Here is a 13,582-nt window from a genome sequence, read left to right on the forward strand (position 1 = left end):
ATCGATCCCTTATCCTTACAAATACTAGTCAGATTCGTTACCACTGAGCCACAACGGGAATTCCTGTAAAATATAAATTATAACAAATATGCATGCTATTTAACATGGTGTCCAGCACACAGAAAACCCTCAATAAATGGATTGCCACTCCGATTTCTGACAGCACTGGTTAACCACAGATTAACGTTATCTACCTGGTGTTTTTGTTTGTTTGTTTGTTTGTTTGTTTTGGGCTGTGCCCTAAGCATGAGAAAGTTCCTGGGCCAGGGCTTGAACCTGTGCCTCAGCAGCAACTAGAGCTACTGCAGTGACAACACTGGATTTTAACCCACTGCATCACGGAACTCCATCACTACCTGGTTTTTAATCAGATATGTACTCATTGTGCCTGCCTTTTTCTATCCTTCTGCCTTGTTTCTGAGCTTCAAATGTGTAGCACTAATTTGTTCATTTTCATTCATGTATAGATTTTAGTTGTGTTAATATACCACAATTTGCTAATTTCTTCCCCTGCTCATGGGTGTATCAGAAGGGAGCTATTACAATCTGTGTTAGTGTGAACATTCTGATTCTACCACACGTCGTTTGGGAACCACACTTACATATTTCTGTTGAGCATATACCTAGAAGCAGAGTTGCTGAACCATGTGATTTGCATAAGGGCCCAACAGTTTTCCAACCCACAGTATCTAAGATTTCCAGATGCTTTATATCCTCATCAGCCCTTGGTATCTGCTATCTTCTTCATTTCGTTTGCTCTGGTGGAGCTTTATCTCACTGTGACTCTAGTTTGTAGCTCCCTGACTAGTGAAACTGAGTATATACATCCAGGGTTAATTCACTGTTGGCTTGAAGTTTGCAAGACCAAACTAATAGAGTAGACGCAGACCCCACTCCGAAGGGAGGACCAGCCAGAAGCCATGAATACTCAGGGATTTTTTTTTTTTTTTTTTTTTTTTTGTCTTTTTTGCTATTTCTTGGGCCACTCCCGCGGCATATGGAGGTTCCCAGGCTAGGGGTGGAATCAGAGCTGTAGCCACCAGCCTACGCCAGAGCCACAGCAACGCGGGATCCGAGCCGAGTCTGCAACCTACACCACAGCTCATGGCAACGCCGGATCGTTAACCCCCTGAGCAAGGGCAGGGACCGAACCCGCAACCTCATGGTTCCTAGTCGGATTCATTAACCACTGCGCCATGACGGAAACTCCCAGGGATTTTTTATTATAGCTCCTTTCAGAAACAAAGCTATGACAGGGAACTTGCCAACTTTCTCTGCTGTCTGTCTGCAAATATCTGTAAAGTTTATTTTACTTTGAGGGCAGAGGCTCCTGGACCCCAGCGGGGGCAGGATGTTCAAGGACCGACCCCTCCCTCCCTGCCTGGGCCCCGGCTCTGATGTTAGTTCCCTGCAGCCAAAGGCTCTAGTCAGTTCCTCCAGCTCTGCATATGCCTCAGGGTACCCAGAGTTCACTTACCTCTCTGATCTCAGCTCCTGCTTCCTTTTATTTCCACTCTAGAAGGTTTCCTATTGACTTAAAATAAAAGCCAGTTTATTCATATTTTTAGGTATGGTGAACTCAGGAGATTTCAGGAGTTTTAGTTCTTCATTTTGTTGCGAGTGACATTTACTATGGGCGTGGATATGGTTTACTATCTCAGCAGAATCCTGGTGCCCCGTAATGCCAGATCTCTTTTGTGCTAAGGGCTCATCAGCACTTAGAAAGGGGTGGTCTTGTGGTTCCGTCGGCCTCAAGGCACACAGGAAGAGGGCACAGCTTCCTCCCCTGCAGGGTGACTCTACGGAACTTTCTGTGAAGATCCCCGTCAGATAAACCATCCAAAGCACCAAGAGGCCTCACTAGCGAAAGAATAAAGACAGTATTTCTCTACTGCAGGATGGAGAGCAGGATAGGTTTTCCATTCCAGTGCGAATCTATAACCTCAGACCTTCCCCAAATAACTAACCTAGTAAATAGTCGGGTATAAAGTTATGAACTGAGGACCACAAGAGTTTGCCCAGCACTGAGAACATTCTGCCCTCTCTTTCACAAGAGTGCGAGAAAGACAGTAAGTTAGCCCATAAAGGAAGCAAGGGAGGAGTTCCTGCTATGGTGCCGTGGGCTAAGAATCGGACTCGGGTCTCTGAGGAGGCACAGGTTTGATCCCCAGCCTGGTTCAGTGGGTTAAAGATCCTGTGTTGCTGCAGCTGCAGCATAGATTGCATCTCAGACTTAATCCCTGGCCTGGGAACATCCATGTGCCGTGGGTGCAGGTGCGACCATTTAAAAACAAACAGAAAAAAGGAAGTAAGGGCAAAAGAAATGAGGTAGTATTGTCTTAACTATAAAGTTTCAGGAAGCTGCTATATTTTTTGATACTTCACTTTATCAAACTCCTTGTGACAGTTTTTTCTTGGCCCATAAGATGATTTTGAAAATAAGTGCCTTATACCTAGATTGCATTTGAAATGAAACATTTGAAATCTTATAATCATACAGTTTATCATATATTCCAATGCACTTACTGATTACAAATAACTGAATTTGCCACCTTTTTTATTAGCTTCTAAAATGACCTTTAAAAAATATTTTCTAAAATGACATTTCAACTTTAGTTTTGTGTTCTTAGATTATGTCCAGTGAGAAACATAATTCCCTTGGAGTTCCCTGGTGGCTCAGGGGGTTAAGGATCCCGTGTTGTCAATCCCAGGCAAGTGCAGCCCCCCCAAAAAGAAATATAATTCCCTCTAACATGGCATCCCTTTGATAATTCTTATTTGACGTGGGTCGGATATCATCAATTTCAATTACTGAAGTCAATTAGACAATCTCCCCTTTTTATTTTTTATTTTTGTTTTTAAGACCTCATGTGCATCATATGGAAGCTCCTGGGCTAGGATTCAAATCAGAGCTGCAGCTGCTGGCCTACATCATAACCACAGCAACACCAGATCCTGGCCCTGTCTGCGACCTACACCACAGCTCACTGAAATGCCAGATCCTTAACCCACTGAGTGAGGCCAGGGATAGAACCCACGTCCTCATGGATACTAGTTGGCTTTGTTATCCATGAGCCATAATGGGAACTCTCAATTTTCCCTTTTAAACACCTTCACTGTAATTTAATGATTAATTTTAATATCTTCAATAAACGAAATAAAAGGAGATTGTTTCAAAAATTATGATGTCTCTTTTAAACATCTCAACTATTCCAATTTGTCTTTCATTACAGAAACAAAGACATTTTAAAAAGAGATGTCAATCTCTGTGAAAAGAAATCTTTATATATTGATGTTTGGACCCATGTCCTCTGAACGTCATGAGGAAAACCAGACTGAGGACCACATTCCATGAAAACTGATGGACACCCGGCTTATCCTCCAGGGTTCTTCATCAGCATTCTATCATAGTAAGCAGCCCATGGACCTCTGCTCTTTCAAATCGACCGATCATTTAACTAAGTGCCGGGAGCCTGGCTCCTGCCAGACTCCAGCCATTGATATCTGAGCAAATTGATCTACGTTCACCCTTTAAAACCACTGATGAATCAATCAGAACTTCTGAAAGCAAGGAAAAACTGAAATGTCTTAGTCAAAGAGATTTCGATGTTGAAAACCAGCTACCACAAGGAAAGGCTTATCTTTCGATTCACCGTCCGGGAACAAATGTAAATCCGCCTCTTGAAAAGATGAACAGCACGTGTATTGAAGAACAGCATGACTTGGACCACTACTTGTTTCCAGTGGTTTACATCTTTGTGGTAATAGTGAGCGTTCCAGCCAATATCGGCTCTCTCTGTGTGTCTTTTCTGCAAGCAAAGAAGGAGAACGAACTAGGCATTTACCTCTTCAGTTTATCACTATCGGATCTGCTGTATGCATTAACTCTCCCTCTGTGGATTGATTATACTTGGAATCAAGACAACTGGACATTCTCTCCCGCCCTGTGCAAAGGGAGCGCTTTTTTCATGTACATGAATTTTTACAGCAGTACGGCCTTTCTCACCTGCATCGCCATCGATCGGTATCTAGCAGTTGTTTACCCTCTGAGGTTTTCTTTTCTAAGGTCAAGAAGATTTGCGTTCATGGTCAGTCTATTCATCTGGGTGCTGGAAAGCTTTTTCAACGCTATCATCTTGTGGGAAGATGAAACAGCTGTCGAATACTGTGATACCAAAAAATCGAATTTTACTTTATGCTATGACAAATACCCTTTGGAGAAATGGCAAATCAAGTTCAACTTTTTTAGGACGTGTGTAGGCTATTTGATCCCTTTGGTGGTCATAATGGTTTGCAACCGGAAAGTCTACCAAGCTGTGAAGCAAAATCAAGCCACGGAAAACAGTGAAAAGAAGAGAATCATAAAACTCCTTGTTAGTATCACATTGACTTTTATCTTGTGTTTTACTCCCTTTCATGTGATGTTGCTGATTCGCAGCATTTTAGAACGTGATGTGAACTTAGATGAACATATATTTGACCATAACAAGTCTGGGAAGCAGACTTATAAAATCTATAGAATCACAGTTGCATTAACAAGTCTAAATTGCGTGGCAGATCCAATGCTGTACTGTTTTGTAACTGAAACAGGAAGATCAGATATGTGGAATATATTAAATTTTTTTACAGGGAAGTTTAATAAATCAGAAAGACAAAGAAAAAGTATGCTTTCTATGTCTACCAGAGATACTTTGGAATTAGACATCCTGGACTAGAACCGAAGAATTTTTTTAAAGATATATAATATTATATCACTGAGATTGTGTTTGGAAAAGGAAATCTAAGCAGGAAAAGAGACTAAGTGTTCCCCTTGAGGGACTATTTTAATTCTCTCCAATGGAAGTATTTTAAAAGTGCACTGCATTAGTTCCCTGACTCTTATTAAATGAGAATTAAAATTTAATATTTTCCTAATGACTCAGGATCATTATTTTCAGTGGCAATTGTTTTTGTATCTGCGTTCTCATCTCTCACAGGTTAGTAAGATACATGGGGCTACGTGTCTTTATAAATTGGTGACCTTTGTGTCTGACTGGTGTGGTTTTCTCACTCTTTCTTTGGACTTCGGCTGTCACTTCTCTCAACCCCATGTACTTGTCTCCAACAACCTCAACTCCTAAATACTGCTTCTAATTTTTTCATTAGTCAACAGATATTTTTTGAGCTGGCTCTACATACTACATTTTATATTAAGTCCTGGGGTTACAAAAGAAATGATCTGACGAGGTCTTTTGAAGCTTACACCGGTTTGAAGCCTAGTCACCAAGCTTGTAAGAGTTCTTTATAAAGGAAACAGTCTCTGGGTGAGAGTCTGAAGGTCTCACCCATGATATAAAGTACCTGAGCCTTGTGAAAATTCTTTCAGCTGCTCAGGGAACTTGTTTACTTTCTTTAAAATCACAGTATTTTTAAAAATTTTGATTCTTTCAAAATTTTCAGTTGCAAATAGTTGAAATTATCAGAAGTTTAATGGCTAGGCCAAAAGATAAAGAAAAAAGACATTTATTATATTACATATTAAATCTTACATTCAGAGACTTTTTTAGGAGTTGAGAGTATTTAGAGAAACTTGATATAATATGTTCTTTAATATTAATATTTTCTCATTATGGAAATTACTCTGCCTAGGAGTTTCCACTGTGACACAGTGGGTTAAAAATCTGTCTGCAGTGGCTCAAGTCGCTTCATAGGTGCAGATTCAATCCCCAGCCCAGCACAGTAAGTTAAAGGATCTGGCATTGCCACAGTGGTGGCATAGGTCACAGCTGCAGCTAGGATTCAACTCCTGGCCTGGGAACTTCTATATGTCATGGGTATGGCCATAAAATAAAAAAATAATTTAAAAAAGAAATGACTCTGCCTAGTTTTAAGTAGGTATTGGGTAAACATTTTCCTTACCAAAGTATTTATAAGAATTTTTAAAGATTTTACAATTGTAGTGTGGGGGTTCCCACTGTGGAGCAGTGGGTTGAGGATCCAGCATTGCCACAGCTGTGGCGTAGGTTGAAGCTGTGGCTCAGATTCGCTCTCTAGCCCAGGAACTTCCACATGCGATGCAGTCATAAAAAAATACTATTCTGATCTTTTTGTCCTCCTCTTTCTTCTTTTTTTTTTTTTTTTTTTTGTCTTTTTGTTGTTGTTGTTATTTCTTGAGCTGCTCCCGCGGCATATGGAGGTTCCCAGGCTAGGGGTCGAATTGGAGCTGTAGCCACCGGCCTACGCCAGAGCCACAGCAACTCGGGATCCGAGCCGCGTCTGCAACCTACACCACAGCTCACGGCAACGCCGGATCGTTAACCCACTGAGCAAGGGCAGGGACCGAACCCGCAATCTCATGGTTCCTAGTCGGATTCGTTAACCACTGCGCCACGATGGGAACTCCTCTTTCTTCTCATTTCTATCTGTTCCTTCTAGTCCCTGAAATTGATCACATAGCCAATGTCTCAGTAGCATTTGCTCCCTCACATTAGGAAACAATAATCTAATAACAAGAAATACTAATAATGAATTTCTAGATATACACTGACAAAAAATCAGTGGACAAAATCTTTAAGGTTTCCAGCTAGTCCATTTGGTTGAAGATGGCTCAGCCTTTAGCTGTGAATTTTGTTGATTTTCGGAGAGAAGTTGAGCTCCAGTCCTTCTATTCTGCCATCTTAATCCCATCCTCATGGACAAACTTGACTACATTTTCTGTTAAAGTTGTCCGTGACGGTTGGGGTGCACAAGAGAAAACCATCTTGCTCTGAAGCTCTATGTGCTTTCTCTGTTCTTTGTACTATTCTGATCCTAGAGTTTCTGGAGTTTCATGCTGGGAACCCTGAGATACACTTACATGTGCTTAAAATAAAAATGAAGAATAACAAATAATTTGAGCTGTTGGGTTCATTCTTGATAAATTCTTGGCAGCCCATGTGTTGAATACATGTAAAAGTAAAAGATCCAGAAACACTTTGCCTATGTCTGTAAACTTAGAGATTGTCTTGTCCAAGATCACAGAGTTAGCTGGAAGCAGAACCACACCTTGAACCCAAGAACCCTGACTGCCCTCCAGAGTGGCTTTTCCTCCTGGAGGTTTTACTTCTTCTTCTTCTTCTTCTTCTTCTTCTTCTTTTTTTTTTTTTCTGCCTTTTCTAGAGCCGCTCCTGCAGCATATGGAGGTTCCCAGGCTAGGGGTCCAATTGGAGCTGTAGCTGCCAAGCCTACACCAGAGCCACAGCAACGTGGCATCCGAGCCACATCTGTGACCTACACCACAGCTCATGGCAATGCTGGATCCTTAACCTACTGAGCAAGGTCAGGGATCGAACCTGACACCTCATGGTTCCTAGTCGGATTCGTTAACCACTGTGCCACGACGGAACCCTAGGTTTTACGTCTTAACATTTCTTTCTTTGGGGATGCAAAAGACATATATACAAGGGGAATTGTTTGAGATGGACATTGGATTTAGATCAGAATAAGGAAAAACAGGAGAACAAGGGTTAATCCCTCTGGAAATATAATAAATCATATAGATAGTAATTAAGCTGATCTGTTACAGAGAACTAATTAGAATTTTACCTCAGTTGCTTGTATCAAGAGATGTGGCAGGAGTTCCCTTTGTGGCTCAGCAGAAACGAATCTGACTAGTATCCATGAGGACACAGGTTCAATCCTTGGCCTAACTCAGTGGGTTAAGCGAGGTGTTGCTGTGAGCTGTGGTGTGAGTCGCAGATGAGGCTTGGATCTGACATGGCTGTGGTGTAGGCCAGCAGCTACAGCTCCAATTCGACCCCTAGCCTGGGAACTTCCACACGCTGTGGGTGCGGTCCCCAAATAAGGATATTTGGCAAATATGAATTCATGGCACCCTTAATAGGAGTGTTTTACTTAATGATTAACAGCAAAACCATCGATTTAGCAAGCTGTGAAATAAGTTCCAAAAGGACCCAGCCTGCCAAAACCATTCAGGCCGACCAACTACAGAGATGGAGGATATTCATTTGATTTAGGACAAAGCACTCAAGACATGATCCAAACTTATCTCCCACAATCCCAGCATCGGAAAGTTAGTCCTTTGGTTTTGAAAGGCTTTATAGGGTCCTGACTAGAGCTCTCCATTAAACTAAAAGTACCCCTGGAAAGAATAAGACCTTGCCGCAATTATTACCTGCGACTTGGCTGTCAGAAGACCTAAACTGGAACATCACCAAATCATCCACTTATGAACCCTTTGACCACAAAAAAAATGTTTGTGCCCTCCCTAAGGTTCTGTTTTTATAAATAGCAGGGGCAATGGCTAACACCTGCTTTTCACAAGTAGGTGTGAAAACCCCTTGTAAACTGTGATGAGATTTCTAAATGTCTATGACTATTATCAGCTTTTCTTATCTTCCTCAGGTTTACTGGTCGGCTACCTGTGAGACAGAACAATCCCTGAAGGGAAGTTGTGGGTGGAACACGGCGTGAGCTGGTAGGTGCCGGCTCCCCCACAGTGGGCTACCAGCCATCATTACTTCCTTCAGATGGTTCAACACACCAGCGGGTACCTTAAGGGCCTTCACTGGTGGTTCCACATTTTCAGTGGGGCCTGCTTCTAGGAATTCACAGTTCTGAGGAGACACGTGCTGTAGACATCACCATAAACGGACAGGTAGAGTACCATTTTTAATGTGTTTAAATTTATGACGTTCTATGTCCTTATTCAGAGTGTTATTTTTTATTTGAATGAACTCATTAGACATCTTAGATGGGCCAGTGAAGAGACTGAGAACAGGTTTTTTGTTTTTTTGGTTTTTTTTCCTCTGTGACCACACCCATGGCATATGGAAGTTCCCTGGCTGTGAATCGAACCCGAGCCACTGCAGAGACAATGCTGGATCATTAACCCACTGTGCCATAGCGGGAACTCCCAAGAACAGGCATTTAAAACCCCCATTTTCCCTACCTAGTCTGGGGAAGCTTTGTAGGTGAAGAGGTTAAAATACTTAAGAAATAACCACCTCATTTTATTCAAATTACATAGCATCATCTCCCCCAGGAGCATCCTGAGAAAAATCCGCCTCTCCGACCCGATTTATTCCCCTTTCTCGTTTCAATTTAAGCTAAATGTTCTCTTCCAAACACTGCATTTCCCACCTTTAATGTTACAATCAAATGAACAATTATTCACCAATTGCCTCTGTTGACTCTGAGAACTTGATTTATCTGTTTTTAATTAGACAGCACCTTTCTTAAAATAGAACTTGTGATACAAAGCATGTAGGCATTTCTTTTTATAACATTTTTATCTTGCCCTGGGCTTCTTTTTTCCCAGTCACCGCTATCATCATTCTGTCATTTATGCAGGGGGCCTCTGTTCTTTTCTCATAAAACTCATCTACAGGTTGCCATGGAAATACCACCGCTGCTATAACACCCTGACCCAGGAAGGCCTTTGTATAAGGAGGCTTCTTTGTCTGGGTCCGTTGGGTGACCCTGCCATGCATCAGCTACCTGTTCCTCCAACAGACACAACAACACACAAATAGCACACATAAATAATACACCTCACCTCACAAAAACAAATAAACAAAAATCCCTGGGGACCTTTTAGCCTGTGTTTGTACTGTTTTGTAAGATGTCTGATACCAACAAGTAGAACGCATATGACCTCTTTGCCTTCTGCAATAATGCAAACCTGGATATTTTTATTTTTCTCGTTTACTGAAGCGGCAGCTGGGGGACATTGTTGAGATTTTTCCCTCTTCTCCCCTCCTCCCTTCTTCGCCCTCAGCCAGCGTGGCTGCCAAGGAAGCCGTGTGAGAAAACTTGTACCTGCATTGTTTCTATTGCTCTGCTATTCAGGAGCAATCCAGTTCTGACAGATGTTTTATTATATCTCTTTGGGTAGACAACCTTTGGGGGAAAAGAACAGAGGATTAATTTAAGAGAAAGCAGGAATGTCCTGCTTTATTCTTTGTTCATAGTAGATACACCCGATTCAATTCAAGTTAAAACAATTTTAGTTTTCATTTTTATTTTATTAATCAAATGTATTTTTTATTAGGGGATAGTTCATCTACAGTGTTGAGTCAATTTCTTCTGTACAGCATAGTGACCCAGACACACACACACACACACACACACACACACACACACATTCCTTTTCTTTTCTTTTTTTTTTTTGGTCTTTTTGCCTTTTCTAAGGCCGCTCCCTCAGCATATGGAGTTTCCCAGGCTAGGGGTCGAATCAGAGCTATAGCCACCAGCCTACGCCAGAGCCACAGCAACTCGGGATCCGAGCTGCGTCTGTGACCTACACCACAGCTCATGGCAACGCTGGAGCCTTAACCCACTGAGCAAGGCCAGGGATTGAACCTGCAACCTCATGGTTCCTAGTCAGATTCATTAACCGCTGAGCCATGTCGGGAACTCCCATTCCTTTTCTTATATTATCTTTCATCATGGTCTATCCCAAGAGATTGGATATAGTTCCCTGTGCTATATAGTAGGACCTCACTGCTTATCTATTCTAGATGTAATAGTTTGCATCTACCAACCCCAAACTCCCCTATCCATCCCCCCCCCTTGGCATCCTCAAGTCTGTTCTTTAGATAGGTTCGTTTGTACCATATTTTAGATTCCACATATGATATTATATGGTATTTGTCTTTCCCTTTCTGACTTAGTATGAGACTCACTTAGTATGAGACTCTCAGGTGCATCCATGTTGCTGCAAATGGCATTATTTTGTTCTTTTTTATGGATAAGTGGTATTCCACAAGTCTACAAGTAACAAATGCTGGAGAGAGTATGGAGAAAAGGGAACCTTCCTTCACTGTTGGTGGGAATGTAAATTGGTGCAAACACTATGGAAAACAGTATGGAGGTTCCTCAGAAAACTAAATATAGAACTACCATATGGTCCAGCAATCCCATTTGTGGGCATATATATGGACAAAACTACAATTCAAAAAGATACATGCACCCCTATCTTCATTGTAGCGCTATTCTTAATAGCCAAGACATAGAAACAAACTAAATATCCATCGATAGATGAATGGATTAAAAAAAATTTTTGACCACTGCTGTTTCTGTTATTCCTTGGCATTTCATACAGCTTACTGATGGAAAGCAACAGGGTTAAGCTCATGGTTTTCAGTTACATTAGCTGAACACCCATTGTTTGCAAAAATAAGCTGACAATGGCAACATTGGGTCAAACTTGAGGGAGGGAAAAAGTGATGTGGGAGTGAAAATTCCTCTTCTCCAAATATCCTTTTCTTACCACATCGTTTGTTGCTGAAAAATCAAACAGGAGCCCTGCCTGTGGCCACTGGGTGTCGATGGTGTTCCATTCAGAACCTTGGAGTTCAAGGCTAGCTGCCACTTCCAAAAAGCAAAAAGGAGCTTAGGATGACATTCTTCCAGACAAGAAAGAAGAAATATCCACAATGAATTGGAAAATAATACGGTGTGAAATTCAGTGTGCATCACTGAGTTATCTGCTTTCCAGAAAGCTTAGCAACCATCAGATAATCGCAGTTGGTTTAAACTCCCCACGTTGTTCTAACATTTTTTTTTCCAACCAGTTAAATTGGTCAGTCTGCACACGAGAGAACATAGACTAAATTGTTTAATTTCTACAAGATTTTGGATGTAACATTGATGACTTGTTCTTATTTAGTTATCTCACCCACTTAAGAAAATCCTGGCCATCTTTCACAGATAGAGAAACATAAGACATTTGAGCCGTAAGCAGTTTGCAACTTGTTTACTATGATGTAATTATCTGTGAAACTCAAGATATAATTCAATATTTGTATGACTTTCAATTCCTAATTTATTATTGTTAGATCTCAGCACCAGAAATATACATCTGTTATTCTGAATTGTTTAAATTTGTTCTTCCCCAAAGAACAGTAATATAATCATGTTCTAGTTTAACAGCATTTGCATATCATTAAACATGTAATGGCCTATAATCTACTTTTCTTCTGCCGTAATTTTCTTAAACTCTTTATGAAACACCAGTAGATTTTTACACATTTAAGAAATAGGTTATGATTCCTCAAATGATGTCATAATTAGATGTTCAGAAAGCAAGCCAATAAAGGAATGAGCTGGGGAATCTCCATGTCTTGTTCAGTGCAAGCTTTAGAATAAAAACATAAATTTCATTATCTGGGAAATGTGTGCGCAGTTAATTTCAAAATCAAATACAATCAAGAAATCTTGCTCTGCAGTGACTACACTTGCTGCAAGAAATATTAACCTCAGTTCTCAGGGTTTCATCGATCCTTCTTGGAAATATGATTGAAATGCTTCTAAAAGAATCCTTTTCAGAATGATTGTAAAATTCCTGGTCTTGGCTCTAAGACTATTGGCACCAACAAATAGATTAACTTGAAAACCATGATTTCTTTTGACAGTTAGATGGACCAAATCAAAGAATTGTAGTAATGGACTGAAAAGTGCCTACATAGAGGCGTACTGGCCACCTAGAAACACGTGCACAATAAGTGCCAGGTCTATTTTATTTTATTTTATTTTATTCTTTTAATGGATGCACCACGTGGAAGTTCCCAGGCCAGGGACTGAATTCGAGCCACAGCTGTGACTACACTGCAATTGCAACAATGCCGGATCCTTTCACCCACTGCTCCAGGCTGGGTATCAGACCCGAGGGGCTGCAGTTGGGTTTTTAATCCACTGTGCCACAGTGGGAATTGCCAATGCCAGCTCTATTAAGTTTATTAGTGTTTTTTAAAAATATATATGATAAAAAAAGTCATCTGTCATACCACCCACCCACTCCTGGAAATGACACTCGCTGATGGTTAAGAAAGCGGTTTTGCATCTTTGGAGCAATGTCTTCAGCAAGTCTCTGGCAGTTTACTCAAGAAGTGTATATGTGACACCCTGTGTTCGAAAGGACTGTGGGAAGGAAAGACCTCATGTCTTTCAGCACTTGTTCAGTTCCCCTTGGATGAAAGAATTGCTAAGAAAAAGCAGGGTCTGGAATAAATAGATTCTTTGTCTTGCTCTACAAATCTAGCTCTGACTACTAAAAGGGCTATTGCTGAAGGTGTTCTCACTGGTAATCAGAATTGTTTGATGAGGGAATAAACAATAATTAATTAAATGAACTAAAAATCATTCAGGTTCACTCTTTGTCCTAACCCCAGAGTTCAGTTCCTGAAACCCCTTAGAACTATTTTTATTTTGAGTTGAAAAATTTTAAGATTGTAGGGTTAAAATGAGGTTAAAGAGAAAGTTTACTTTTCCTCCCCCTTTTTTGGCCTACAAGATTCCTAAGCCAAGGATCAGATCCTAGCTGAATTTCAACCTACACTGCAGCTGCAGCAATGCTGGATCCTTAACCCACTGTGCCAGGCTGGGGATTGAAGTTGAGTTCCATTGCTCCAGAGACACTGCCCATCCAGTTGCACCACAGTGGGAACTCTAGAAATAGTTTTCTTTTATGAAAGTTTTATTAATGTTTTTTAATTTGTTAAAGTAAAATAGAAACGAATATTATCAGTGACATTTTATTCATTCTAAATTAGCAAGAACAGAAGTTACATTGACTTCCATCTATCATCCCTTATGCATGAGA

General features: G+C 40.8%; 1 protein-coding gene and 1 long non-coding RNA gene across 3 annotated transcripts in view; one reads left to right on the top strand and one right to left on the bottom strand.

Annotated features, from left to right (window-relative positions):
* LOC106504523 overlaps positions 1–2,622 on the bottom strand; it is a 17,607-nt gene extending 14,985 nt beyond the window's left edge. The window contains exon 1 of the long non-coding RNA XR_001298070.2: positions 1,478–2,622. This is a non-coding gene — a long non-coding RNA (uncharacterized LOC106504523). The remainder of the gene's footprint in view (positions 1–1,477) is intronic.
* Positions 1–13,317, top strand: part of GPR65 (G protein-coupled receptor 65) — an 18,776-nt gene extending 5,459 nt beyond the window's left edge. Inside the window, exons 2-4 of one of the 2 annotated variants that reach the window (XR_002346026.1) lie at positions 3,234–4,976; positions 8,383–8,635; positions 11,282–13,317. Coding sequence is in view for 1 of the 2 variants with exons in the window: in XM_003482299.4 (XP_003482347.1) it covers positions 3,690–4,715 (1,026 nt within the window). In the remaining variant the exon portion in view is untranslated. Of the gene's footprint in view, positions 1–3,233; positions 5,607–8,382; positions 8,636–11,281 lie in introns of those variants that run through there. The other variant, XM_003482299.4, reaches the window with a different exon arrangement.

This window comes from Sus scrofa, chromosome 7 (assembly GCF_000003025.6).
Source record: "Sus scrofa isolate TJ Tabasco breed Duroc chromosome 7, Sscrofa11.1, whole genome shotgun sequence".
Classification (NCBI taxonomy): Eukaryota; Metazoa; Chordata; class Mammalia; order Artiodactyla; family Suidae; genus Sus; species Sus scrofa.